General features: G+C 34.6%; 2 protein-coding genes across 2 annotated transcripts; one reads left to right on the top strand and one right to left on the bottom strand.

Annotated features, from left to right (window-relative positions):
- Nucleotides 1-8166: 8166 nt before the first annotated feature.
- Nucleotides 8167-19544, top strand: LOC125808534 (uncharacterized). Its single transcript, XM_049488218.1, has 20 exons — nt 8167-8341; nt 8525-8613; nt 8859-8968; nt 9257-9311; nt 10159-10247; nt 11606-11672; nt 11750-11812; nt 12009-12179; nt 12299-12392; nt 12476-12552; nt 12663-12735; nt 14305-14348; nt 14499-14566; nt 15408-15493; nt 15595-15752; nt 15845-17180; nt 17599-17867; nt 18293-18496; nt 18575-18731; nt 19055-19544. Exons 1-20 carry the CDS (start codon nt 8230-8232, stop codon nt 19342-19344), a joined length of 3612 nt encoding a protein of 1203 aa, XP_049344175.1. The 5' UTR covers nt 8167-8229; the 3' UTR covers nt 19345-19544.
- A 441-nt stretch (nt 19545-19985) lies between these two features.
- Nucleotides 19986-25246, bottom strand: LOC125808500 (polycomb group protein FERTILIZATION-INDEPENDENT ENDOSPERM). Its single transcript, XM_049488198.1, has 13 exons — nt 24983-25246; nt 23635-23700; nt 23412-23534; nt 22993-23073; nt 22734-22826; nt 22530-22605; nt 21711-21790; nt 21546-21617; nt 21146-21205; nt 20963-21059; nt 20566-20629; nt 20419-20478; nt 19986-20334 (listed from the first exon to the last, which is right to left on the bottom strand). Exons 1-13 carry the CDS (start codon nt 25160-25162, stop codon nt 20268-20270), a joined length of 1119 nt encoding a protein of 372 aa, XP_049344155.1. The 5' UTR covers nt 25163-25246; the 3' UTR covers nt 19986-20267.
- Nucleotides 25247-25673: the final 427 nt, after the last annotated feature.

Below are 25673 nucleotides of genomic sequence, written 5' to 3'. Positions count from 1 at the left end.
GATTGCAAGCTCAATCATGTTTCATTTGGTAGACAATGTTGTTGACATTAGCCTATAACTAAAACTAGCAATGAGTTACTTTATAGCTTTATGTTTACTGTGAAATTACTGTTTTAACATCTAATACTACTGTTTTTCCAGTTTTATCTTCTCACGTTCAATCCGATTAAACACTATTTGATTCCTGACTTTGATTATTTGGCCAATTCAGAGATGTTCTATTAGATGTTGCTCTCTAGACTAAAAAAGTAGATTGACGAGTTTATCCCAGAGAGCAATGTTCCTTTGATTATGTGAGTATAGTATCGAAGCTGCAATCTTCAGGTTCATTATTAGCCTGATGAGGTGATCAATTTTCTTATACCGCATTTCCTCCTTTGATGTTATGTTGATGTGGATTCAAATCACTTGACCTATTTGATATCTTTCAGGAAAGGGTCTTACATATAGAGACATTGGTCTCTGATCCCGCCAATAGAAACAAAGAAAGGTCTCTTTTGCCTACGAGCATGTAAATGGTGATGATAGGGGTCCTAGTGGACATTTCTTTTCTTTTAATTGATGTTATATCAATTGTTACTGGTGCAAGTAAACATAAGGTAAAATGAGAAGGAAGACGATATTTGCTTTTGTAGATAGAAAATTACCACACACCACAATTATAAAAAAAACATACTTATCATATATGCATAGTTTAAATGAACTCGAGTTTATATACCATTGTTATCAAAGCAAGAAGTAAAGACTATAGACTATAGCTTTATAGTCTTGCAAGTTGCATCTACTAAGCTTTTTACAAGGTGATGTTCATCTTTGCGTCAAATTTTTAATAAATGTACAAAATTAATTTATTTTAATTAATTAAATTGACAATGAATTTGAATTAATCATTTAGTTTTCCTTAAATTCATATTCTGAAAGCTAATAACTTTAGACGGAAAGAATAATTTGAATTTTATAAAATGACAAATATATTTATCTAGACAACATATAAATAGGAACGGGAAGGAATAATACTACAGTCACGTCTCCTCCCTCCGAATCTCTATCGCATGTGATTCCTACGTGCCACCGACTCCTCCGTTCACTAATTCATATATCCATTTCTCCGTCTGAAGAGAGAGAGATCACATTCACACCACCAGGACGCCGCCGTCTTTTTCCGGTGCCGGTGAACTTCCCCGTTCTGTTAAAGGTGTGTTATATCTGGTGAGAGATGGAGTCGATACTGGCAAGAGCGTTGAAGTATACATTGAACTACTGGTTACCCGAGATCAGTTCAAATTGAAGGGACATACGGCGCAACTTTTCAATTTAGGTTGAATTTTTCTTCTAATTGATACTTATTCCCTTCCAATTTCGAGATTTAACATGTTTTAATTCTCAATTATATAACTTGTAGTTACTAAGTAGGCGTTTCGACATGTCATATATAAAATCATGACATTAAATTTCAAATTTTCTAAAAAACATGATTTGGAAATTTTAAATATAAAAATCGATGCACAAGTTTATATTTTGTAAAAAAAAAAAATACTAACCATTTATTTATTTATTTATTATGTAACTATTATTTCCACCAACATATATAAAATTTGTCATTATTCAAATTAATTTTTAATTTTCTATTTATATTCACCAAATTCATTATTTTGCAACAAATAGTCCTAAGTAACAATGTTGGTTCGCCTTATCAATCATATGATCGAGATATGCAAATTCAATGTGAAAGACTGTAGGTATTTTATGGGAGGATTATATTAAAAACTATGTTCAACTTTTTTTTTTTATTGAATTAGAGTTTGATAAATAAATATTGTATTTTATTAGAATAACTTAGTGATAGTATATTTGCTTTATTTTGTATTATTGTAGAGAGAAAATATATAAGATAACCAAATAAAACTTCAATTTATGATTTCAAATCATGCTATCCATGTGTAAAATTCGAGCTGGACAGAGAGAGTATGTTATTTGAAGGTTGTTGGTTAATTATAGAGCTGAAAAATTGGTGATTGATTTGTTTGGTAGATATAAATGGGGATGCTATGCATGCGTGCACGGGATTACCACGGAGATTGAATGTTACAACGGCAAAAGTTGGAAAATTGAAGATCATTGTTAGTGGTTTTTCGCTTTATTGATGTTTGAATTGCTAGATTCATAATTTACGGAATGAAAAATCAGAAATTTGATGTCTATTATGTTCTAATTGCCCTTTTTTTTTTGGTTTTTCAACTCAAGGTTCCGTCAGTATTCAATATGCAAACAGAGCCAATAGTTGTGCGAATTGATAGGCTCGATTTAGTTCTGGAAGAAAGAGATGATATTGATAGTCCCAGCAGGTATTAGAGAGGCTCAACATTGTTTGAAGTTTTTAGAATGAAAGTTTAAGCACATATTTGAAGATAAAATTTATGGCCAAGCTTGATTTGATTATTGTTATTCTCACTTGGTATTGTACTGCTTTCCATCAGTCCGGTGTCATCTGGTAGCTCCTCGAAGGGAAGTGGATATGGATTTGCTGACAAGGTGAGCAACATAATAGTATCAGCTCACTTGGTTTTTGATGTTATGTAAGAGTGTTTGAGTTAATAGATACTATTTAACTGATTTCTCTATGTACTACATTCATCACTACTCTTCTTATTTCATTTGTTTTTGTGTTTAAATGAAATAGATTAGGTTTGGGTGACCTTTCAGGATGAGTGATCTTGTATGTTGGTCTTTTATTGTTAGATTGCAGATGGCATGACCTTACAAGTCCATACGGTTAATCTTCTATTTAAGACTCACGGAGGTGCTCAACTCGTAGGAGAAGCAAGCGCTAGCTGGTAAGTGTTCAATACCTTCATTCCTAATTCTTTATAGTATATCCTATTTTTCCTGTTTCTTTTGCTTACGGGAACCAGTTCTGCACTCTCCACCTGTAGATGCTTACAAGTCTGTCAAATACATCAGACAAGTAGTTTTTGAACATCATTGATTGGTCGGTTGGGTCATCTAAACCTGAGAAATGGCGATATAACAATTTACCATTACTATTTGAATAATTTCCTTTTTACACCAATATATCACTTCACTCTATTTGACAACATTCAAACATTGAGTGCAAAATGGTAAGTCTATAGGCTCGAAACTTATAAATCACATTCTATTGTTTATGCTCAAATTCCCTTGCATCTTTTGGCAGGCTATTAGCAAAAACTTGTGAGCATTTTTATTTACCTGTTAAGGTTTGGTTTCAGACAGTCACGTGATTTGGTTTTCTCGCTCTCTTGTTTGATTATTTCACCAGGGCACCTATGGCATCAATACGCAATCTTCTTCTATATACTACAAATGAGAAATGGGAGGTAAGTTGCATTTATTTTAGATGAGATGACTTGTGTAGTTGTTGCTTAAGAATGACTCAAACAATATGCTAATGTACTAGGTTGTAAATCTAAAGGAAGCTAGGAATTACTCTAGAGGCAAGGAGAACATATATGTGTTCAAAGTAATTACATTTCCTTTTCTACTATTTAGAAAATTTCCCAATTTATTCTTCTCATGTTTGCATCATTGTGTGGTGTTGCATCATCTACTTTTCTTTTAATAACAGAAACTTAAGTGGGAACATCTATCTATTGACCTGTCACCTCATCCCGATATGTTTGTGGATGCAAAATTTGGAAGCTCTCAAGGGTGGAGTAACAAGAGAGATGAAGATGGAGAAAGATGAGTATTTTTTGGCGGGGAGAGATTCATTGAAGGATTATCTGGAGAGGCTGATGTAATTGAAATTGGTCTCACAATTTTCTTTCTATGATCATAGGTTATGATTTGAGGCATACAGACGATAGATATTAATGGATTTCTTGGATTCACATTGTTATCAGTTTACGATTCAGAGGACTGATCAGCTAAATGGTCCACTAGAGTTTAACGCTAAATTGCACATCACAGAAGGTGCTCGTTCAGGCATGTAGAAAAAATCATGCATTTTGTAGATCTTGTCATGTTTTGGTCTTTACAATCTGCTTATTACTATTTTGATTCTGCAGGATTACGAGCGCTTCTTCACTTCATGACAGGATTTTACCTCTATAAACAGAGGAGATGTTAAGCCAAATCAGCAAGTATGACTGACTCCATTGTCATTATTAACTTAATACTATACGAAAAATATTATAAGTTGTTGTTCTTCTCATAGCAAATTGATGAAAAATGGATCTTAAATGTTGGTATAAGTTCACTAGTTTAACTATTGAAAAGCGAAATATGATAAGTATTTTGTGACGGATAAAATTATTGTCATAATATATATTAACTAAATTTTGGTATCTAAAATCAATGGCTCGACTAGCTCATCACATTGTGTGTTAAACTCATTTTTGTATGTACATATTTTTTTTATGAAGTTAACAGGTGCACATGCATCCATTCTCGCACATGGGTCTACCTATGCTTCTAGGACATTATAATGCCAATGATATACAAAAGGGCATGAAAAAATGTTTTTAGCAACATATACTGTTATGGAAGCAGTGGTGCAGCAGCCACATCAGGCCTGATGAGTTCGAGTTTTGCCTTCACACCAGTACAAGGGATTGAGCTATCGAATCCTCAGGCATATTGGGGAGGAACTCAAAGCACCTATTTCTCTGAGACATGAACATATTCGATGATTAAGAGACAAAAGGCCCTTTTTGGTGTTTGAGATTGCAAGTTCAATCATGTTTCATTTGGTAGACAATGTTGTTGCATTAGCCTATAACTAAAACTAGCAATGAGTTACTTTATAGCTTTATGTTTACTGTGAAATACTGTTTTAACATCTAATAGTACTAGTTTTCCAGTTTTATCTTTTCACATTCAATCCGATCATAATGCTATTTGATTCCCGACTTTAGTTGTTTGGTCAATTTCGAGATGTTCTGTTAGCTTTCTAGCTTCAAAAAGAAACAGATTGATGAGTTTATCCCTGAGAGCAATGTTCCTTTGATTATGTGAGGATAGTATCGCACCTGATTATGATCTTGATGAGGTGACCAATTTTTCTATCTCGCATTCCTTTCTTTGATGTTATGTGCATGTGAGTTCAAACCACTTGAACTATTTGACCTCTTTCAGGAAAGGGCCTTACACACAGCTGATCCCGTCAATAGAAGGAAAGAAAGGTCTCTTTAGCCTACGAGCATATAAAAGGTGATTTGGTGCTGTGATGGTAGGGGTCCTAGTGGACATTTCTTTTGTTTTTATTTATGTTGGATAGATCAATTGTTACTGGTGCCAAGTAAACCTAAGGTAAAAGGAGAAGGAAGAAGATATTTGCTTTTGTATTTATTGTAGATAGAAATACCACACACCACGATTATAAAAATATCTAAAAAAACATATCATATATGCACAGTTCAAATGAATTGAAGTTTATACACCACTTGCCAACAATTGTCATTAAAACAAGAAGTATAGACTATTGATTATAGCTTGTATAGTTTCGCAGCTAGTAAAAGGGTAAAGTTCTCCTGTATTTTGTACCGAACTTAACACAATCAACATAGATAATCGAACTGAGATTCCACAGTCAAATTCCACCTAGTCCAATTTTAAGTGTACAAATGTCTACAAAATCTGGTGGCAAAAATCAGTGTACATATCTACAAAATAAAGTTGCAAAAATCTACTGCAGGCAAGTATATTGCACTAAACGCATGGAATGATAACTTCTAAAACCAGAATAAATAAAGTATTACAATTTACAGCCAATCAGATTATATTAACATGTAAATAAATTCATAAAGAAAGAAAATGATTATCAAAATGAAAAAAGGAGAAAAGGCAAACAATTACAGATTAGACTCAGGAAGCTTGATTAGTGGAATGGTAAAGTGGTAACAGCTAAGACGTAGCAAAATCAATTTTATAATTCTTATCATACGCTCTCCCCCACCTTTTTATTATTAAATTAGTATTATTATTATTTTTACTTTTAATATTATTCATTATTTAATGTTTTCATCATTACTTATTTATTCTTCCATTTGTTTCAAACATGCTCTCTCAAAAAGGTTCTTCAATCAATTATATATCATAAACGATCTTTATTTTAAAATAGAGTAAGTTCTACGTATATTTTATTCTTTCCAGATTTATTTATAAAACTACAAGGCTCTCTCTCTCTCTATATATATATATAAACCGACTTATAGAATCATATCAAGTACTTTTGATTCTCTTTTTGAAGACTTATAGAAAGTTGTAAACGTAAATTTATTCATATACAATAACTGACAAATCACACAAACAATGTAAATTGCTTTAGGTAAGAAACTCAACTGAAAGACATTGACAAGGGTATGATCCTGACAGTTATAAATGGTTGAAATGATTTTTTTACGAATATATAATAGATGTTAAACTTTTTTCATTTTTTTCTTGTGTTTACTTCTTTTCATATTTCGAACTCTTTAGTGAAAATTATGAATTCATCACTCCTATTGCATTATGGAATACTACCTGACTGGGTATCTTATTAGGGATCGTTTGTAGAATGTATTAAAAAAAAAAATGCATACATTAAGGGGTCGTTTGGTAGAGTGTATTAGGAATATAATGCATGCATTAGATGTGTGTATTAGCAATACTTTGTTTGGTACACTTTTTCATGTCATGTATAACTAATAATGCAAGCATTAGTTATACATAAGTTGTGTATTACTAATACCAAGGAATTCTAGGTATTAGTAATACATAGCATTTTAACACTAGCATTAGATTAAATAATTACAAAACTATCCTTAAAGTCTTTTCATTTCTTTGTTGTCATAAGTTTTTATTTTTATGGTGATTTGTTTTTTAGTGTCTTTTAATTTATTGGTGTCTTAATAGGCTTTATGGCCTCTTAAGTATCTTAAAAAAATAAAATCTAATTTCAATATAATTTAATCAAAATTTTTACTATTGTGACGATAAATTTTAAGCAGCCCACTGCTTCACCCCAACTTATTAATCAAAAAAACAAAACTTATTCTTTTTTCACATTCGTTATGCTTTTCTTAATTAGCAGTACATAAATTCATCCTTAAAATATGATTAAAAAAAATGAAGGTAGAATTTTTTTGTTGTAAAAGAATCTGATCTTAGTTGATTTATCTTAATAGCCAAGTAATAATTAGATGTGAACAAGTAAATTACTATCTTCTTCTTGGGTTGATTGCATTACTTTCCTGTATTTTATTAGTATTTGATGACAACCTAAATGCTTTGTTTTCAATGTAGACAAACAAAAATACTTTGCCAATTTTTTACAAAAGTATTTTAACTCAATAGTATAACTATTTAATATTATTTTTGAAAAAGAAAAGAAAAAGAAGAATGAAGAGTTAATGATGTTTTAGCAAAGGAAGTGTACAAATAAATAAAGTGTGAAGGGTATTTTTGTAAACATATATTTTTTAATATAAATTATGCAAAATTTGTTATTTTTAATACATCAAATCAAACAATGTAAGAAATAATGCTTGCATAACTAATGTAGGCATAACTAACCCTATTTTGCATTATTATTTGATGCATTTTTTAAGCCTATATATTAATCATACACTATATTGTGTATTGATATGTATATTATCGTAATATAAAGAATTTTAACACATACATTAGATTGATTAACGACATAACTAAGCTAAAAAGTAGAGGATATTTTGGTAATTAATAGAAATTATGCAACACTTGTTATTTCTAATACATTAAACCAAATCGTGTATAAGAAATAATATCAGTATAACTAATACGAGTTTTATTTAATGCAAGCATTTTAATTACAAGATGAAGAAAACAAAACATCTGTGATGATCAATACTGACATTTCCGTCCACAGTAGCATCCATTGTCCTCTTCCTGACAAAAACACCACTCATTTTTCCCAGATCCAATACATTCATCCATCTCCCCACAATCTTCAAATCTTCATCATTCCCCAGAAAATAAATTCATCATCAATCAATTCACTACTTATAATTGTAGTAATTACTTCAACACCATCACCGAAAGTTAATAATACTGCTCCAGGCCCCACCGAATCTCTATCGCACGTGATTCCTACGTGCTACCGACTCCTCCGTTTTCACCAATCCATATATCCATTTCTGCGTCTGAAGAAAGAGATCACATTCACACTACCCGGCCGCCGCAGTCGTTTTCCGGTGCCGGTGAAGTTATCCGTTGTGTTAGATCTGGTGAGAGATGGAGTCGATACTGGCTAGAGCATTGGAGTATACATTGAAGTATTGGTTAAAGTCATTTACCCGAGATCAGTTCAAATTGCAGGGACGTACGGCGCAACTTTCCAATTTAGGTCGATTTTTTCTTCTTATTGCTTTTCGAGTTTCGAGATTCCCTTAGTATATTTTGAATCGTCAATTAGTTTCTAAATATGTAAAATTCTCTGGAAATTCGAGCTGGCCTCATTTATTAGGACAGAGATAGTAAGTTATTTGAAGCTTGTTACTTAATTATATTGGTGATTGATTTGTCGTAGATATAAATGGAGATGCGTTACATGCGAGCACGGGATTACCACCGGCATTGAATGTTACAACGGCGAAAGTTGGGAAATTGGAGATCATTGTTAGTGGTTTTTCTCTCTTTAGTGATGTTTGGATTGCTAGATTCATTAGTTTATGAATGAAAATACAAAAAAATGATCTTTATTAGCTCAGTTGGTTGGCAATCTAAACTTTCATCTTTTTGCTGAGGGTTTGATTTTCCGATTTGTAATCCCTCTGCCCCATTTTAAAAAAAAAAAATTGAAGTCTAATTGTCTATTGTTATAATTGTCCTTTTTTTGTTTAACTTTGGTTTTTCAACTCAAGCTTCCGTCAGTGAGCAATGTGCAAACAGAGCCAATAGTTGTGCAAATTGATAGACTTGATTTAGTTCTGGAAGAAAGAGATGATCTTGATACACCTAAGAGCTCTAGCAGGTATTATAGAGGCTCAACGTGATTGATTACCTTTTTGGATAGTAGCTCACGCGTTTGGCCATATATTTTGAAGTTAAAACTTGAAAAATTGATTTTTTGAAGTTGTGTTTGGACATGCATTTTATTTGGAAAATATTTGAAGCTTTTTGAATGGAAGTTCAAATTTCTGCAAAACAGAGATTTGAAGATGAAATTTTCAAAAGTTGATCCAAAATCTATGGCCAAATACTAGCTTGAGCTTGGTTTGATTATTGTTGTCTCACTTGGTATCGTACTGCTTTCCATCAGTCCGGTGTCATCTGGTAGCTCCTCGAAGGGAAGTGGATATGGATTTGCTGACAAGGTTAGCAACATAATAGTATCAGCTCACTTGGTTTTGATGTTATGTAAGAGTGTTTGAGTTAATTCCTTGCGGGGCAATGGGAATTGTGTGTGCATAATTTGTTTAGATTTGATGATTTCATACACAATTTTGAATGTGATAATATAAAGTTGATTACTAACTAGCAAGTTGCAATTATGATATCCATCATCACACGGGTATTTCAAGAGAAGGATGAAATACTTAAAAATGCTTAAAATTTTAAGATTGCTGATGTAAAGCATAATTCAATGGATTCAGTAGACCCTTAGTATTGTTTAATCAGCTTAAACTTTTTAAAGGTCTACAGATGGTCATATCTTTCCAAATAAGTGGGTAATTAAAGCACCAAGTTATTGATTTAAGCTCTTGGTCATGGTGTTGTAATTATTATTTTGCTTCTTCATATTATCCATCACCAAACTGAAAAGGGAAGGCGGTACATAGGGCTCTTCTACTGTTGAAATCATATGATATCCAAACATCAACATGCATCAATTTGGTAATTGCAATATGCCTCTTTTCTTTTAAGAAATCAATGTAACTGTGTTTCTTTGTTTTCCCTTTTTTCTTTGGCAGAAAACTCTAAGCAGAACTGAGTTGTAATAGATATTTTGTTACATGAAAGTAACTCTACTTTGGTCAAGTGCCCTGACTATTCTATGCTAACTGATTTCTCTGTGTACTACATTCGTCACTACTCTTCTTATTTTGCTTTGTCTTTGTGTTTAAATTCTCAAGTTCTGGAAAGATCATATACTTGTAAAGAGATTAGGTTTGGGTGACCTTTCAGGATGAGTGATCATGTATATTGGTCTTTTATTGTCAGATTGCAGATGGCATGACATTACAAGTCCATACAGTTAATCTTCTACTTGAAACTCACGGAGGTGCTCGACGCCGAGGAGGAGCAAGCTGGTAAATGTTCAATACCTTCATTCCTGATTCTTTATATCCTATTTTTCCTGTTTCTTTTGCTTACGAGAACCAATTCTGCACTCTCCACCTGTTTCAAAATTGGACTGGATATCCTTACCCGTCAATGCTTTCTGATTCTCTATTCTATTATCAGATCCTCAAGCAAGAAACAAGTACATAATTGAATAGAACAAGATGGACCATGGTGATGGTAGTGGGACTAATGTTGATCAGTTCCGTCTAAACTCTAGCCCATCACATTTCACGTGCGCTTTAAACCCAATTTGAAACCATTCTTCCTTAACTGCAGAATTTAAACTTTAAGAACATAACTAGAAATTTAGTACACTCAGTGAGCCTGGTTATATTTCTGCAGATTCTTTTAATGAATGACTGAGAACTATTGAGCTGCTGACATTCAAAGTAAAATTAAAGATTTCAGGCAGAACAAAATTTTACAAATAGTAATAGGAGCAATAGGCGAAGAAGCTTAATGAAGAGACCACTTCTGATGCTAGGAGTGAAAGCATGTTAATAATATGGATTTGGATTTTTATCAAAAAAAATAATATGGATTTGGATTTAGGCCTGGACACCACGGTCATAAAATTAAAAAAAAAAAATGGATTTGGATTTAGAGTGGCTTCACAGAAAAGAAAAACATATGGGTTTGAAGTCACTTTGAACTTGGAAAAGAACAAGGTAGTGACTCCTAGGGTTGAGATTTTATAGATTATAGCTTGATATAACAACAAAAAATGTTCCAGAAGCCAATAGCAGTAAAACTCAAAGCAAAGCATAAATAAATCACTGGACATGGTTTAGATATTGGCATATTGCTCCATATAAAACAAAAAGTTGTTCTTTTTTCTATTTATGTCCAGATCAAAATCGCGTATTATCCTAGTTTGATCTTTTTGATACTCAATTCTATGTCCAAAAGAAAAGAGAAGAAAGAAAAGCATGTAGATGCTTAGAAGACTGGCAAATATGTCAGATAAGTAGTTCTTGAACATCATAGATTGGTTGATTGGGTCATCTAAACCTGAGAAATGGCAATGTAACAATTCACGATTTACCATTATTATTTGCATATTGCCTTTCTACACCAATATATCGCTGCACTCTATTTTGAGAGCATTTAGATATTGAGTGCAAAATGGTACGTCGAAAGGCTCCAAACTTATAAATCACATTCTATTGTTTATGCTCAGATTCCCTTGCATCTTTTGGCAGGCTCTTAGCAAAAACTTGTGAGCATTTTTATTTACCTGTTAGGTTTGGTTTCAAACAGTCATGTGATTTTAGTTTTCTATGTTAGATAATGTTCTCTCTTTCTTGTTTGATTATTTCACCAGGGCATCACCTATGGCATCAATCACTATACGCAATCTTCTTCTCTATACTACAAATGAGAACTGGGAGGTAAGTTGCATTTATTTTAGATGAGATGACTTGTGTAGTTGTTGCTTAAGAATGACTCAAACAATATGCTATTGCAGGTTGTAAATCTAAAGGAAGCTAGGGATTTCTCTAGTGGCAAGGAGTTCATATATGTGTTCAAAGTAATTACATTTCTTTTTCTACTATTTAGAAAATTTTCCCAATTTATTTACATGAATGATATTTTATACTTCTCGAGGTAATATCTACAAGATTGTTCTGAGTACCTTATTCTTTTATGCAGTGTCCTAAATCCTTAATTACTCATGTTTGCATCGTTGTGTCGTGTTGCATCATCTACTTTTCTTTTAATAACAGAAACTTGAGTGGGAACATCTATCTATTGACCTGTTACCTCATCCTGATATGTTCGCGGATGCAAATTTTGGAAGCTCTCAAGGGGGGAATAACAAGAGAGATGAAGATGGAGCAAAGCGAGTATTTTTTGGCGGGGAGAGATTCATTGAAGGAATATCTGGAGAAGCTCATGTAATTCAAATTGGGCACTCAATTTTCTTTCTATGAATTTTGGATATGAACATAGGTTATGATTTGAGGCATACAGACCATTGATATTAATGGATTTCTTGCCTTCACATTGCTATCAGATAACGATTCAGAGGACTGAACTAAATAGTCCACTAGGACTTGAAGTTCAATTGCACATCACAGAAACTGTTTGTCCAGCTCTTAGTGAACCAGGCATGTAGAAAAAATTGTGCATTTTGTGGATCTTTTCGTGTCTTGTTCTTTATAATTTGCTTATTACTATTTTGATTCTGCAGGATTACGAGCGCTTCTTCGCTTCATGACAGGATTGTATGTCTGTATAAACAGAGGAGATGTCAAGCCTAACCAGCAAGTATGAATGACTCCATTGTCATTGACTTACTAAAATGGAGCCTAAATGTTGATATAATCTTATTGTACTTCACCTTTCTGATTTTTACAATGGATTGTTAACTGTGACAGCATACAGAAGCAGCTGGGCGGTCTTTGGTCTCCGTTGTTGTGGATCACATTTTTCTACGTTTGAAGGACACAGGTTAGGTTGGCCACCTCTAATAGATGTATTATTTTCCCTTTGTAGGGGGCAGGCGGTGAGAGGATTCATAACTACGAAAAGCTAACTATATATCTATCTGAATTAAACCTATTAAACCAAAAAAACAGAGATGAAATTTAACACTTAGAGTTTTTTTTTTTTCTAAAGGTAATAGTATATTCATCTCTGTGCTGGTAGCACGTTAACAAAAATGATCAATAAGTTCAAACTGTCCTTCTCTACTTACAAGGACACTAAAAAGTGTAGTATTGGTTCTGTTTCAATCTCAGGAGACAAAATATAATCCAGCTTAATCTTTTGTAAAGAATTATATTTCTAAACAACTTTGTTATATTTACTTCTTTTTATCTTTGATGTTTGCTTTTGTTCAACTTCAAGTAAACTTTAGTCTTCATGAAACCTTAAAACAAAAAGTACTCCCCCTCTAATAGCTTAAGCTTTTAGATTTGGTAACTCGACTGAGCAGGCAAAAGTCTTGACTTCGTGCGTCATATCACCCTGTGCTTGGCTCAAGAAATGAATCAAGCCCACATGTAAGGATGCTACTGCAAAATAAATGTGTCCTCACTCTAATAGTTATTTGTATACATTTTACACAAAAGATAAGGAAGCAACGAGAAAGAGATTCTAGTACATTTTACATCCCTTGCACTCTTTTGTAAGACATTCCATTTCTTTCATTTGTGTTGGAGAAAAATGCACAAAAAGTGTTTTTATATTGCCTTTCTTCTCTTAAAATCCAAACTTGCGAGTTCCTTTGTGATAGTCCTAGGTAACACTTGTGCTATGTTGAACATTGAGAATGTAGATTTGAAAAAGATGTTGACAAACCTACGATGCACGTGAAGATGACCGTTTTCCCCTTTGAACTCCTCACACAAGGAGACAAAATTACCATCATCTGCCTCCTAGTTACCCTTCAGATAGTTTCAAATTAAGGTGATTTTACATCATTGATTTGTGTATAAATTCTTCAATATCCTCCACTCCCAGTCCTCAGTGGCCTTCTACAGAAACAATATCCCAAGTGATTTTGTAACTATCTGTTCCTAAATAGTTTCCCATCATTGCCTAACTATAATTATGCTGCTCCAAACACTAATGGGAAGTGTGAACCTGTACCATTTGACTGTGCTCAATGCCCCAAACAAATATCTGGAATTTTCTACTTTTTGCCTTTAACAGCACTGAACTTCATTTTATGGAAGATCAGATTGTTGCATCTCATGGAGGAGTCCACTTTAAGATTTGTTGGGTCACTTTGCTGGTTTCCTTTTTGTTTTTTTTTGCTTGAAGACAGCTGAAGCAAACAATGCTTCGATGTAGTTCAATGCATGAACTGTCTGCTACCCCTTGAGCAATCTATAACATCCAAAGTGATCTGGATATATTATGTTTTTATTGAGGATCTATGAGTGGATGTTTTGCTTGCCTTCTCTGCAAAGTCTTTGATTTAAATGGAGGATACTGTAATCCATACTGTAAGGTTTCTTACATCACATTAGTTTCTTTCAAAAGTTTCACTAATAGTGTCGGTTTGCTTTGCAGAATTTCAGCTTGAACTTTTGATGCAGTCTTTATTCTTTTCTCGGGTACAATTTCTTATTGATCCAAAAAGGCTTCTATTTTATCTTCTTTGTTGATTCATGAACTGAGATGCAGCGCATTATATGCTGGTGGAACCAGCGGTTATTTTGTTTGTTTTTCATTAGGGCCTTTATATTGGATTTTCCCTTCTGCAGGGAAGTATTGCAGGTGGAGAAAGTGCCAAATGCTTGACTCGTCTTATGATAGGAGGAGCCTTTTTAAGGCAAGTTTCTGTGATTATGCTATCATTAGCACAATGTCGCATACTACATAAACTGCAAAGAATGCATTGACTGCAAATTAAGATTATCTGAGCAAAAATATTTTTATTGTTTATCACTAGTTGCAACCAAATAACCATGTTTGCTTAGAATTTTCTGCATTCTATATATCTGGCTCTGGTAACTCTGTATGTAAGCTTAACTTCAGTTTATGAGTCTCAGAGATATCATCACAAAATCTTTACCTTCACAGTCATGCAAGAGATGAACTAATTCTGTTGTCACTGTAACTATAGCTTGAATTATGCAAGTTTTCAAATATGAACCGTTTTAACCTGTGAAACAGTGAATGACTGTCTTAGAGCTCAGTTCACTAAACTATTTCATTATTATGTTTTGTATCTCATAGAGGGCTGACTCAATCTGCAGTAGTTTCTGCAGCGTACTGCTCATATCAATTGTTCTCTGACAAACTGCTTGTGAGTATATGTTCTTGTACTTGGAGCATTTGTGTCATCAAATACTTTTGGGTTTGATCCTCATTAAAAGGAGTAAATGGAGTTTCCCTTTGTTCTACTTCTAAACTATATCTATTTGCTGGAGTTCATGCAGTTAGCTTTAACAATTCTTACTTTGCCCTTCTGGCAAGAGGAATATGGAGCCAAAGATCTCAAAAACAACTTATGTCGGCAAAAGTAAACTCTAATTTAGTCTCATAGGGTCCGTTACTTGATAACAATCTGATTAAGTTGATACAAAGTCCTCCCTGAAAAACTCTTTTGCTGAATTTGAGAGTTGAGTTTCTATTGCACGTTCTAAGTGCACCAAATGATTTAAATGCAGGGATACATTTTCACGCCCTCCGTGCACCTTGGTGCAGCCATCTGAGTTGACAGATTCTGATGATGTTTTGAACATTCCAGACTTTGGTACTAACATCAATTTTGGGGGACATTTGTTCTGTCGATAGATTGCTTAATTTAGAATTTATGGTTGAAGTTGAATGTATTTCTCATTTTTCTTAATTCAGGTAAAGATTTTTGTCCTCCCATTTATCCTCTAGGGGACCAGCAGGGGAACTTCAGAGCTGGGGTCCCCCTGATCTCTCTTCATTCTCTTCAGCTCAAACCTTCGCCATCTCCACCAATTTTTGCTTCTACCACAGTTATCAATTGTCAGCCCCTTATGGTATTCATGTACTACTAGATACAACCTCATATTGTCTTTTTCTTTTGGCTATCTGATGATGAACTATGCTGCTCTTCTTGTTTGTTTGCCAGATTCATCTTCAGGAAGAATCATGTTTGAGGATATGTTCCTTTTTAGCTGATGGGATTGTAGTTAATCCTGGCGGTGTAGTGCTATCAGATTTCTCGATAAACTCCCTCACATTCAATCTTAAGGGGTTAGATATCATTGTCCCGTTAGACACGGGAACAGGAAATCATACTGTTCCAGGTGGAGATGATGTTTGTCATAGTTTGTTTGGTGGGGCAAGCCTTCATATAGAAGATTTCATCCTTTCTGAGTCACCTACTCTTAAGCTGGGGCTACTAAACCTCGATAAGGATCCGGCATGCTTCAGTCTGTGGGAAGATCAACCAATTGATGGTAGCCAGAAGAAATGGACTGCTGGTGCTTCAGTCATTAGTCTCTCTCTACAAACATGTAACGATTCAACTGGACTCCAAAATTCTCTTGCATTACCTTCAAATTCATGGAGATGTGTTGAGCTGAAAGGTGCTTGCCTTGAAGTAGCAATGGCTACTGCAGATGGAGGCCCTTTAACAAATGTCCCACCTCCGGGAGGAATTGTTAGAGTGGGAGTTGCCTGTCAGCAGTATTTGTCCAACACTTCAGTTGAGCAATTATTTTTTGTCCTAGATTTTTACACATATTTTGGGAGAGTAAGCGAAAAGATAGCGGTTGCTGGGAGGTTCAATTCGCAGGAGGAAGTAAGTCATAAATCTTTAGGTCGATCATTAAGCAAAAAGGTTCCCGGTGATGCTGCTGTTTGTTTATCAGTAAATGATCTGCACCTAAGATTTTTGGAATCTTCTGCCGCTGACATTTCAGGAATGCCGTTGGTTCAATTTATAGGCAAAGGGCTGTCCATCAAAGTTACTCATAGAACCTTGGGGGGTGCTATAGCCATTTCGTCGAGTTTCCTTTGGGAAGGTGTTGAAGTTGATTGTGCAGACACTCTGAGTAGCTTGCCACGTGAGGACAGCTTGGCGTGGACTTCAAACCAAAATGGCCAATTTGTGGAGAATGGACGTCAACTTAGATCTGTCTTTTGGGTGCAAAACAGGAAGATCTATCAATCAAATGGCAATTTTGTTTCAGTTCCCTTCTTGGACGTAAAAATGGTACAGGTGATCCCTTATAAAACACAGGACATGGAGTGTCACAGTCTAAATGTTTCAGCTTGTATTGCTGGCGTCCGCCTTGGGGGAGGAATGAATTACACAGAAGCCTTACTTCATAAGTTTGGAATTCTTGGGCCAGATGGTGGTCCTGGGGAAGGGCTTACTAAAGGATTGAAGCATCTGTCTGCTGGGCCCTTGTCTAAACTTTTGAAAGCAACACCTCTTACCCTTGATGAACATCAAGATGGTTAGACTCTTCAACTTATGATGATGCTATATACTTCTGCCATCCTTTTTTGGTTGTGCACTTTTTCTTTGGCACTTTCGCTAAGAGAATAGTTGAATATATGGGCCATTTAATAGTTGTGAGTAAATATAGTGGAGCCACAGTATGCCTTTTTCGCTGAAAAGAATAATTAGACGATAAAATGATGTAAAAAAGAGGATAGATGGTCTGCAAAGCTGTCTTATTTTGAACGTGTTAAAACTTACCCTTTAAGGAAAGTGGGCTGCATTTGTAACAACTTAAAAGGGAAATTAGGCACAGGCATTTCGAGATGGAGAGAGTATTCATTTTCTTTGCCATCTATGATTTCAGTGATTAACTTTGCTTGTGATCTTGATCAATGGTCTTCTCATTTCTTTCTGGTTTTCCTTCTTTTTAGATGGAAAGGACACTGGTAGATTACAGTTGGAAACACCTGATGACGTGGACATATCCATAGAATTCAAAGATTGGTTATTTGCTCTGGAAGGTGCACAAGAAGAAGCAGAAAGGTGGTGGTTCTGTGATCATGAAGATTCTGTCAGAGAAGAGCGGTGTTGGCACACAACTTTCCAGAACATTTGTGTCAAAGCAAGCAGTTCTAAGCATGTACCAAATGACAGCGGAAAATCTCCTGGCAAAAAAAGATACCCCCTCGAGTTGATTACTGTAAGCACTTTATTCTTACTGTGCAATATATTTGCCTTGGTGGAAACGATAAACTTGACTCATGTTAGAAAATACTTCATATCTTGCATATGGGTTTTTTCCAACTGTAGCTTTAAAACAATGTCTAGACAAGAAACATGGCAATGATTGTTTTGTAGTTTTCCACCTATCTTTATAGCTTAAAACAGATAACTATGCACTAACCTTAGTCTTTATGCAAATAACTAATTGCTTTTGTTCTCTTGTTTTAATACTGGCCTGAGATGTGTTTAAATGGAGCAACATGGTCAGTATTCATATAGTCGATCCCAACTTGATTTGGATTGAGGCGTAGTAGTTATTGTCATTTTTGGTCACTTACTTGTAACCGTTTTTCTCTTCATGAAGATTTTTAAGACAAGGAACCTAACTAGGAGCTGCTGCAGGTTGGTATGGAAGGTCTGCAGATCTTAAAACCACGTTCTCCACATAGTATCAGGCAAGATGGTCCTGAAGGACCTCTTAAAGAGACTGCTGAGAGATTTGGTGGTATGAACATCGAAGTAGACATAGTGAATTGCGAAGACGATATTGATGATGGATTGGGGAAGTGGATTGTCGAAAATTTGAAATTTTCTGTCAAACAGCCGGTACAAAGATTTTGCAAGTTTGTCCTTTGATTTCTATCTCCCTGCTTTGTGTAATAAAGAAGTTTGTGTATTTGGCAGATTGAGGCAGTAGTGACTAAGGCTGAGCTCAAGTATCTTGCTTTCTTGTGCAAGTCTGAGGTTGACTCCATGGGTCGGATCGCCGCTGGAATTCTACGGGTACTTAAGTTAGAAAGTAAAATTGGTGCAGGAGCAATCAGTCAACTAAGTAACTTAGGTAATTTTGGCATCTTATTTGGAACTTCATTTTCACAATATATTTCTTCATTTTGTAGTCTCGAGATTCTATACATAAGCAAGCTTACTGAATCAGTAGCACTTCTAATTACTAAAATAGAAGTTTCTGCCCTAAGGTAGCTGAGCTCGGCTCCAAAATATTCCCTTCAACAAAGAGCAATGCCATATTTGTAGGATATTACACATTGAACATTTAGTATATGGTGCCATCTCTTGGCTTTTTCCACTCTTGACCATTATATTGTGCTAATGCATTGTTTGCTGGTTGATGATTTAGTGATTTGGACTCATTAATACTTGCAGGAAGTGAAAGCTTTGATAGAATATTTACTCCTGAAAAACTCAGCAGAGATTATAGCAGCAGTAGTATGGGACTTAGTCCATCGTCAAATGTCACTGGTGGAAGCCGAAACCCATATCTTGAGTCAACAGTAGCTTCTCTTGAGGACATGATCAAGGAATCACAGACCAAATGTTCTGCTTTAAGTGTTGAACTAGCTAATTCGACATCTTCTCTCGATGACGTTAAAGAGCTGAGTCAGAAACTGGAGAACATGCAGAAATTATTGATGCAATTGCGGACTCAAGTTTAATTTGTTTGTCCTCCCCCGAAAGTCATTTTTGGTAGTATGTTATTTTGCTATAGTTAAAGAATCATACAGGCTTTCCATTCTTTTTGTACATATGTACTACCCAAAATATGTTGAGCATGTAGCACAGCGAGAAAATGTAGTAGAAGAAGAAACCTCAGTTGCATAGCAAATTTTGTATCGATGTATGGTCGAATTTCATCACCCAATTATGTTAGGGTTTATCGATATTGTATTGTATTTGCCATCATTTTGGAAGATCATTATGTTGGCCAAATTGAACATCATTGATTTTTAGCACAACCTCTGCGTTTCTTGATCCTTGAATGGAGTATTTTGCTGTTCTGCTTTCAGTATATAGAAAATCATTATGTTAGCCAAATTGAGCTTCATTTTTGGCACAACCACTGCCTTCATGAGATACAATTAGTCACATTTAGATGGTGTTTGGCTATGGTTATAAACTAGTCAAGCTGGTTTATAAGGCACTTTTTAACTTATGTACAAATTTGGTAAACATCAAAGTATTAATAAGCTAAGTACGTACAAGCCAAAATCATCAATAGTTTTTCTAATTCTCAAAATAACTTTTGCAAAAGAATATTCCCAAATACAGAGTGATTGTTTTTCCTCCTTACTTTTACAAGGTATTTTAGTCAATCGAAATAATACGAAGAATAAGATAAAAGGGGAGTCATAATAATAATACTCATAAAGAAAACTAGACAAGTTTGACATCCTATTAACCTTCCCATCTTCCCTGATCATCGACCTCCATATGTCCAGCACTAATAGTACAAGTTTAATTCACTGGCACATCGAGATGGTCTCACGAGAAAGAGGTCAGAGATAAAGTTAAGCAGAATTTACAGGTGTGCTTGCATGTTTAGATATACTTTGGATCCTTCATAATAGTACATTCAAACTCAAGAAGTTGTTGCTACCACATCCCAGCGCCATATAGTCCCATCTTCACAGCAGCTAAGTATGGTGCTGAAGAATAAAGACAATCGGTTAATGCAAAGATTGCCAAAACATACACAAGAAGCAGTTAAAAAAGTGATTTTGGATCTTAACCTTCCATCAAAAGACATGGCAGTCTGTCTAATTGGTTGTTTAGATTGAACATGAGACAGCCTGCAAAAGTTAAGCACAAACACTTCAAATCCAAAACATTAATGAGGAGCATCAGAAACTAGGGAGAGGGGATGGATAGAGATTAACTTTGCAATCAAAGTTGGCGGGCTTGTTTGTACTTCCCAGACAAAGATCTTGCCTTCTCTATTTCCTGTTAGACATAAGGTCAACGGGTGAATTCCAGTACAAGCTTGAGTCGAAACATACTATGAGTAACCTAACATGCATGCAACGAATGGACCTAAAAACTTTCCGTTTATATTTTACTTGGGATATTATTAGATAATCTCGACAGCCTTTGGGTTACAAATGACTTCATGCCACACTCAGCAACACCAGATTTGGGGGGGGGGGGGGGGGGTACACAAGCAGTAACATTTGATTCCAAATTTGAGCATTATCCAGTGAACAGTCCACTAACAGAAAAACTGTTGAGAAAACTCAGTAAGCAAATACAAGATTTTGATTTAACACTTAGAATTACCTATAGCTGCTGTTTTGTAGTGATAATCAAATGAAAGCTTGATGAACCATATATCACACTCCGGCACAGGATACTTTTGGAGGACGTCACCGGTGCCCTAAACGTAGAGCTATATACATTAGGAAATTTTCCAATTTTAGAAAATAATTATCAAAAAAATGGTTCAAACATGACCAAACTAACCTCTCCAGCAGATTGTTCTTTCATCTTTGGTTCCCATAATAGAATTTCATTGTCAACACTCTTGAGTATTTCCAACAAAATTTATGGATCAGTACAAGTAAAATATGAGAAGACCATGTAAAAGACCAGAAGATATCCTCAATCCATTATTAACATGTAATTTTCAACTTGAGGTAGACAACTCATGGTTAAGAAAGAAAGCTATTCTTTGCTTTTCCAGAGGTTCCCAGATTTGCTCTGATTTCCCCTTTGATGAAATCAGAAGAGTAAATATCTCCCAGTAAGGAAGATAAAGCCAACCAATAATTTATACAACAGAACAGTTCTTTTCTACTAAGCTCATATAGAAGAACAGTCAGAAAAGAAAGAACTTAGGTAGAAAGCAGGTCAATGTGAATACCTTGGACAAGATAAAATCACCAAGCCATCTGTTACAGTCAACGTAGTTGTTATGGACAGAAGCTATTAACAACTGAAAGGATAAAAAGAAGGTTACGACAAGAAACCAATCAAACTTTCAGAAGAAAGAAGGCAGGGAAGGAGAGAATTAACAAGAGTTACTCACTGGAAACTGTACATATTTAGTGGGAAACTTGGAAGGAAGATCCGTCCAAGTAAACGATTTCTCCACATATGTCCAGAATTCTGTAGCACAAGCAGTTCATCAGAAAAGAAATATCAGCTCATGTTGATGTTACTTTTTTTATATATACTGTTAACATTACTCAAATTGATGCTACTTCATTTTATTTTTCAAACTTGTGTAACAACAGAGCACCAATGGAACAGATGACACAATACATAATCTGACTCATAGCCAATGCTACATCCTTTCCAGGGACAACAGTAAGGTAATTGCTGATAGGTGTGACTATAACTAGGGAAGTAAAGTAGTTTAGATAAAAAGCATTGTGAACACCAGAATACATAAATGTCTAGGATAACTGCATGCTGCCTAATATTCCTTCTAGGTAGTTGGTACATTGATAACTACGGTTGGATCTTTGAAAATATTGACATCATTTTTACACTTGTAACCGAAGACAAAGATATCCTTGTAGAAATATGTGCTAATAAATTAATGTATTCCACAATGAAAATTGTGTGCAAGTCATTAGTTCAACACGTCCAGGTAGTCGTGTGAGATTCAGGATATATAGGTGACAAAATCACCAAATCCAGAAAAGTACAGGCATAGCACAACATCATCATCCTAAAGGTTCTGGAAAAGCCTTGTGAATACACCCAATAACAAGTTGCTCCTCTAAAGATCACCCTCCGTTTTTCTCTTTTTCAAAGTTTTAGTCTGTGATGATACGTAGTTGTATATCATATGTCATTTTTCAATAATATATGTGAAACTGAAAAGGGTTACAGGTTTTACCTTTCATTGACCAGATCTTAACAGTGTTATCCATTCCACAGCTAGCAATCCGATATATATCAGTAGGATGGAAGTCCTACAAACATCACAAACCAGCTGATATGCTTAAATACTGGTTCCCAGTATTAGTAACAGATGTGAAAGACATTACTTTGCCACAAACTCCATCCTTGGAGTGGAACTGCAATTAACAGAGAAACTTACCACACTAAGTACTTCATTCCGATGACCTCCAGCACCAGCAAATACCAAAATGCATATTCCAGTATGAACATTCCACAAACGAACAGATTCATCCTGTGACACTCGTGATAATTAAAATATGCCATGTGAAATAGTTGCAAAATTGATTGATACTCCACATACATCTTGCAACTGTGCAAATGTTTTTTTTCCAATAAAGAGGATCAAATATAATTTTCCTTGCGGGGGAAGGAAATAGAGGAATACATAAGGTACATACTTTGCTGGCAGATAATACAAGAGATGGTTTCAAGGGTTGAGTCCTAATTTCATTTACTGAGTCTCCGTGCCCCACAAAGCTCTGTTCAATCATAAGCAAGTAGATTAAAATAGATTAATAGACATATGATATTAAGTTAACATGTAACTAGCTTCAACTTTTAAGAGAAACCTTCTCTTTCAAGTTTGTAGTGTTAATACAACTTAACATGGAACGAATCATGAAGGAATACTTAACTTGTTAATATCATGATGAATAAGATGGATTGAATAATGGAAAAAGGAAATACTTTAGTTTTCAGATAAAGATTAATTAGATGGCTGTTAAAAACTCATGCAGATATTCATTTTTTATAACTAAAAGAGCAACTACTTTTGTTTGATCATGTAAAATGTGAATCAAAGATTTCAGGTCAAGACCTTGTGTATCTTCTCTTTCCCAGCATCAATAACACGAATAACTCCATTTATTCCACCAGCCACTAAGAATGGACTCCCATCAATATTGCAGGCCCAGCTTACAGTGTAAAAGGATTCATCTTTCTGATTTATACAGCACATGGAAAAACCAAAAGTTTTTTAAGTCTATGAGATAACATATGTACGGAACAGATGGAACAACTGTGTGCTTGCAACTTCTTACATCTTCATCAATATAAGACTGCAGCACAGCAATAACACCACCTTCGAGACACTGATATACAGTCACCTGACAAACAACCAGAAAATAAAGACACTAGTCAGGGTATCGACAATTGGCATACCATAAAAACATATCCTAACTTCCTGAGGCTAGCACTATTCTTCTGCAGTTATCTTCTTTCAGGTCGGTTTTCTGAAACAACTCTCAGATGACATATCTAGACCATTAAAAGACACATCATTTACAAGAGCATGCACTTTTCCAAATTCTAAATTTATTTTTACATCATCCATAACTCTCAACTTAGATAAGAAATACAACAAGATATATAATAGCATAACTCCACACTGCTTAAGAGATTATACAAGATTACAATCCATACCCAATTCCGAGAATCATAACCTTTGACATGAACAATTTATAATAGTAAGGTAAACCATTAGGTAATTATTATCAATCTGTTAAATATGTGGCACTCCGCAAGTGTGGAGAAACATACAGAAATTGTCGATCATTACACCATATAACATAAGTTTGTACAAAGCTGGCTCACCCATCCTATGTCCTAACTACATAAAGACATTTTAGTTTGTGATGCATCAATGAATCTACCAAGATAAGCATAAGAGCAATTGTAGGAAACAAAAAGGGTCCTTGAACCATCAATCAACATTAAAGCAACTTGCGAGTCCAATTTTAGCACATTTCATCTGAAACAAGCAGCAGCTCAGCTAATATTGACCCCGAGGCATTTAAAAAAATAAGACGGACCAAGATGAAAAAAAAAAGAAAAGATTGATACTTCCTACCTAAATTGTACAAATTTTGAACTTCCATACTAATACATGAACCCAACAATCACAACAACAACAACAACAACCCTTCAACCTAAAAAACCTGGGTCGTTTATACCCGTACCCATTAACCCGTTTCATTTCAGAACTCAAGACAAATGAATGAAAAAATTGAACTTCCATACCAATACACGAAGCCAATAATCACAAGAATAACAACAACAACAAAAAAAAAAGAGCAACCCGTCAGCCTCAAACAATTGGGACAGTTACACCCATACCCGTCAACCCGTTTCATTCTAGAACTCAAGACAAATCCTAAAAGAATGAAAATTTCGAACTTTAATACTAATACATGAAGCCAACAACCACAATAACAACAACAACAACAGCAACCCATCAACCTCATACAATTGGGTCGTTCATAACCGTACCCGTTTACCCGTTTCATTGCAGAGCTCAAATTAGTAAAAGAAAAGTGTTATATTCCACAAATTCGAGTCAGCACAATAAACTAAATACAATTTTGACGAACCCCAAATGAAAAAACTCACTCGATTTCCGCCCACAGTAGCAAAGACATTGAAGTAGCGCGAATCAATGAAGTTGAAGACGACGCCATATAATGGGCGTTTGCCTTCTTGGAGTCTGTTCGTCACTCTATACTCCTTTTTTCTTGACGGCGTTAATGATCCAACAACAGGTTCACATCCTAGAGGTACTCTAGCCGCCATTGCTATCACTCTGCCAAAGCTTAGAGAGGAACGAAAAACTCTACATATTTACAGTGTCCCTAAAATATTTGTTAAAAAAAAAAAAACGTACGTGACATTTTTCTTTTTTTGGAATACTAAAGTAAACGTTTGGACATATGATTTCATATTATGAGATGAAATTAAACGCTTGTGACCTGATCCAAATTTTACAGAAAGCATGATTTGAGAATTTTAAATCATGATTTAGATTTTTTAAATACAAAATTGACTCATGATTTTATATTTTGCTAAAAAATCCACTTTATTTTATATGTAAAAAAAAAATTATAATTCATATCATTACTGTTTAAACCATTTATATCTCATATAATTATTTTCATCAATATAAAATTTATTTTATTTTAAATTAATTCTTACTTTACAATTTATATTACCAAATTCATTATTTTTATCAAGTTTAACTATTTCATTCAAATCAATGTTTGATAAAAATAATTTACCATCATTAACAAATCATTGTGACATTAAT

Source organism: Solanum verrucosum, unplaced genomic scaffold (genome assembly GCF_900185275.1).
Source record: "Solanum verrucosum unplaced genomic scaffold, falcon-dt-bn FXZP01000277.1, whole genome shotgun sequence".
Taxonomy (NCBI): Eukaryota; Viridiplantae; Streptophyta; class Magnoliopsida; order Solanales; family Solanaceae; genus Solanum; species Solanum verrucosum.
Note: the sequence above shows the minus strand (reverse complement) of the source record. Positions and strands in the feature narration are given on the sequence as shown.

What these genes read in the sequence shown, in the direction of transcription:
- LOC125808534 (XM_049488218.1), top strand. Translation starts at nt 8,230, where the DNA reads ATGGAGTCGATACTGGCTAGAGCATTGGAGTATACATTGAAGTATTGG. An exon ending in TCCAGCTCTTAGTGAACCAG is followed by an intron (nt 12,393 to 12,475) that starts GCATGTAGAAAA and finishes TTGATTCTGCAG; the next exon opens with GATTACGAGCGCTTCTTCGC. An exon ending in TCAATTGTCAGCCCCTTATG is followed by an intron (nt 15,753 to 15,844) that starts GTATTCATGTAC and finishes TTTGTTTGCCAG; the next exon opens with ATTCATCTTCAGGAAGAATC.
- LOC125808500 (XM_049488198.1), bottom strand. Translation starts at nt 25,162, where the DNA reads ATGGCGGCTAGAGTACCTCTAGGATGTGAACCTGTTGTTGGATCATTA. An exon ending in TTGTATTATCTGCCAGCAAA is followed by an intron (nt 22,827 to 22,992) that starts GTATGTACCTTA and finishes CGAGTGTCACAG; the next exon opens with GATGAATCTGTTCGTTTGTG. An exon ending in TAAGATCTGGTCAATGAAAG is followed by an intron (nt 21,791 to 22,529) that starts GTAAAACCTGTA and finishes CTTGTGCTACAG; the next exon opens with AATTCTGGACATATGTGGAG.